The sequence below is a fragment of the Seriola lalandi genome, unplaced genomic scaffold, assembly GCF_002814215.2.
Source record: "Seriola lalandi dorsalis isolate HSWRI2012SDOR001 ecotype SW California unplaced genomic scaffold, Sedor1 jcf7180002054576, whole genome shotgun sequence".
In the NCBI taxonomy this organism is placed as follows: Eukaryota; Metazoa; Chordata; class Actinopteri; order Carangiformes; family Carangidae; genus Seriola; species Seriola lalandi.
In genome coordinates, this window is record NW_019525129.1 from 836,135 (window position 1) to 838,595 (window position 2,461).

The following is a 2,461-nucleotide window of genomic DNA, read 5'->3' on the forward strand; positions in this document are numbered from 1 at the left end:
TTATTATTATTATTATTATTATTATTATCAACAATGAGTTAATGGACACATGAATTTCCCCTAGGGAATAAGTAAAGTATCTATCTATGATCATCCTGTTCTCTTTGGTCTTGTTATAAATTTCCACATACATTTTAACTTTAATTCAAGTGTGATTCATGTATTTCCCGTCTCTCTGGGTTTAGGGCCACTGTGGGTAAAACTAGAATTATCTCCTCCTGGTTGACTCCTCCTCCAACCAGCCAGGTTGCAAGAAATATGGCTACAGTCTCTCCTTTCTGAGTTACTACTACTTAATAGTTATTATGATGTCACAGTGAAGTTGACCATTGACCATTTGGATAAAAATGTCATCACTTAATTTTAGATTGTGTCATAATTAGTGTATGAATTTGTGAGTTGTGGCCAAAAATGTGTTTTGTGAGATCATAATGTGTCAGAAGTGATGAACTTCTCTCCAGGCGTTCCTGATATATTGCATTCACAAGAACACTCACTGTGACCTTTACCTTTGACCTCCATTATCAAATCAGTTCATCTTTGAGTCCAACTGAGAGAATCAGGAGAGAACAGATCTTTTTCTCACTTTCTTTATTGTTCATAATATACAAAGGTGCAAACATAGACATATACAATAAAACAATCAAAGAAAAGACAATAACAAATCAATAAATAAATTGAAATAAATAAAAAATAAAAGAACATATTTGTATGTGTAACAAAGCCAGAGTTGGTGTTATATGCAGCATATTAACTTCATTCAACCGTTCAAGGTCTTAATAGCTTTTTTGTTTATAGCATTAACAAAGTGCAGGAAAGTTGGCTTGGTTCTTGCCCATTTTTTCTTATAAATACGGATTTTCCAAAAACAAAAAGTTGTACTACAACATGTGCTTTCAATCGTATCTTAAAATACAGCATTGCATCAAGCATAACTATTCAAATACTCACTTTAATTTCGGGGGAATCGGCTACATAAATCCAGAACATTCGTTTAAGGAAAGTGCAGCTCTGAAGTTCTTAGTTCTTATAGAAACAGCACTTCCTGTGTGGCAGTCAGGACAGAGCTCTGTCGTCACATAGGTGCTTCCAGAAGCATTAAAATCATGTGACGCGGTGACGTCACCAAGGCGAACACTTTATTTATTTCACTTTATCACCACACTGCAGGACGGTGAGGTTACTGTAACACAGCGGACTGTACAGTGAGTAGAGAGTGCTTTGAAATGACACAGTAACAGTGTGTGGTGCGTTCACAGACAGTCTGCAAAACAAGTCCTGTCTGATCATTTACCGCCAACGGCAGCTCAGTAAATGAAAACATGCGGGCTGCGCCTCCTCCTCTGTTACACTTCTGTCAACATGGCTGACAGTATTTACAGCGCACACACCGATAGGCGGGTTACACGAAGCCTCAGACGTTTCTGCGCAGAGAGGAGTTTCGTTTCCGCGGAGTTCCCCGCCTTATTTTACTCATGGTACCAGGAAATGTTGGAGTCATAAATGAAACAGACCGTCAGCTGGACGATACTTTAAACTGAGAGGACAACATGTCTGCCACCATCCGCACCTTCATCCTGACGTTTTCAACACTATGTGGATCCTCAGGTAACATCTGTCTGTTTTGTGTGTGTGTGTGTGTGTGTGTGTGTGTGTGTGTGTGTGTCACAGTTTGTTTATGTGTATGTTACTGGAGCTACAGTGGATAGGAATCATTGTGAATCCAGCCAACAGTGAAGTCGCTGTGACTGTGTCCTGACACTTTGTGACTGAACTTAATGAATCAGAAATGTGTTCTGTAGAAAAGCATGATCAGCTGTGTAAAATGAGGCAGTCAGATCACTTGTATTAAGTTTGTTTTTCTAAAATCCCAGGTGGGATTCTGTAAGTGAAATTAACTTTGACTTAGTATCACCCTGGGTTACAGTAAGCTAAGACTGTGACATTACCTTGTTGTGTTGTCACAAGTCGTCCACTCACGGAGCATTTATTAGGAACACCAGATAGAACAGGTCCAGTGTCTCTTTCACATTTCCAGAGACCAAACGTTCATGAACACTTTTGACAGTGGAGAGGGAACACACTGGGTAGTTCCTCAGTTCTTCATGTCATGGATCCAGCAGATGTTGAAACTTTCCTCTGAGACTCTGCTCCATGTTGACATGATGGATCACATCATTTCTGCTGATTCATCAGCTGCACATTCATGCTGCCACTCTCCTGTGCTGCCACATCCCAAAGGTATTCTACTGGATTCAGGTCTGGAGACTGGGGGGTCAACTGAACTCACTGTCATGTTGATGACACCAGTTTGTGACATGGAGCATGATCCTGCTGGAAGGAGCCATTAGAAGATGGTGAACTGTGGCCATGAAGGGATGAACATATTCAGCAACAATACTCAGATAGACTGAGACAATCAGACCATGATTGATTGGTACGTTCCCCACACCATCACACC

General features: G+C 40.4%; 1 protein-coding gene across 2 annotated transcripts in view; it reads left to right on the forward strand.

Annotated features, from left to right (window-relative positions):
* The first annotated feature begins 1,143 nt into the window (after positions 1-1,143).
* LOC111663410 (interleukin-10 receptor subunit beta-like) overlaps positions 1,144-2,461 on the forward strand; it is a 10,615-nt gene continuing 9,297 nt past the window's right edge. For both annotated transcript variants that reach the window (XM_023417577.2, XM_087176993.1), the window contains exon 1: positions 1,144-1,608. In XM_023417577.2, the coding sequence (XP_023273345.1) occupies positions 1,551-1,608 (58 nt within the window). In that variant the 5' untranslated portion in view covers positions 1,144-1,550. The remainder of the gene's footprint in view (positions 1,609-2,461) is intronic.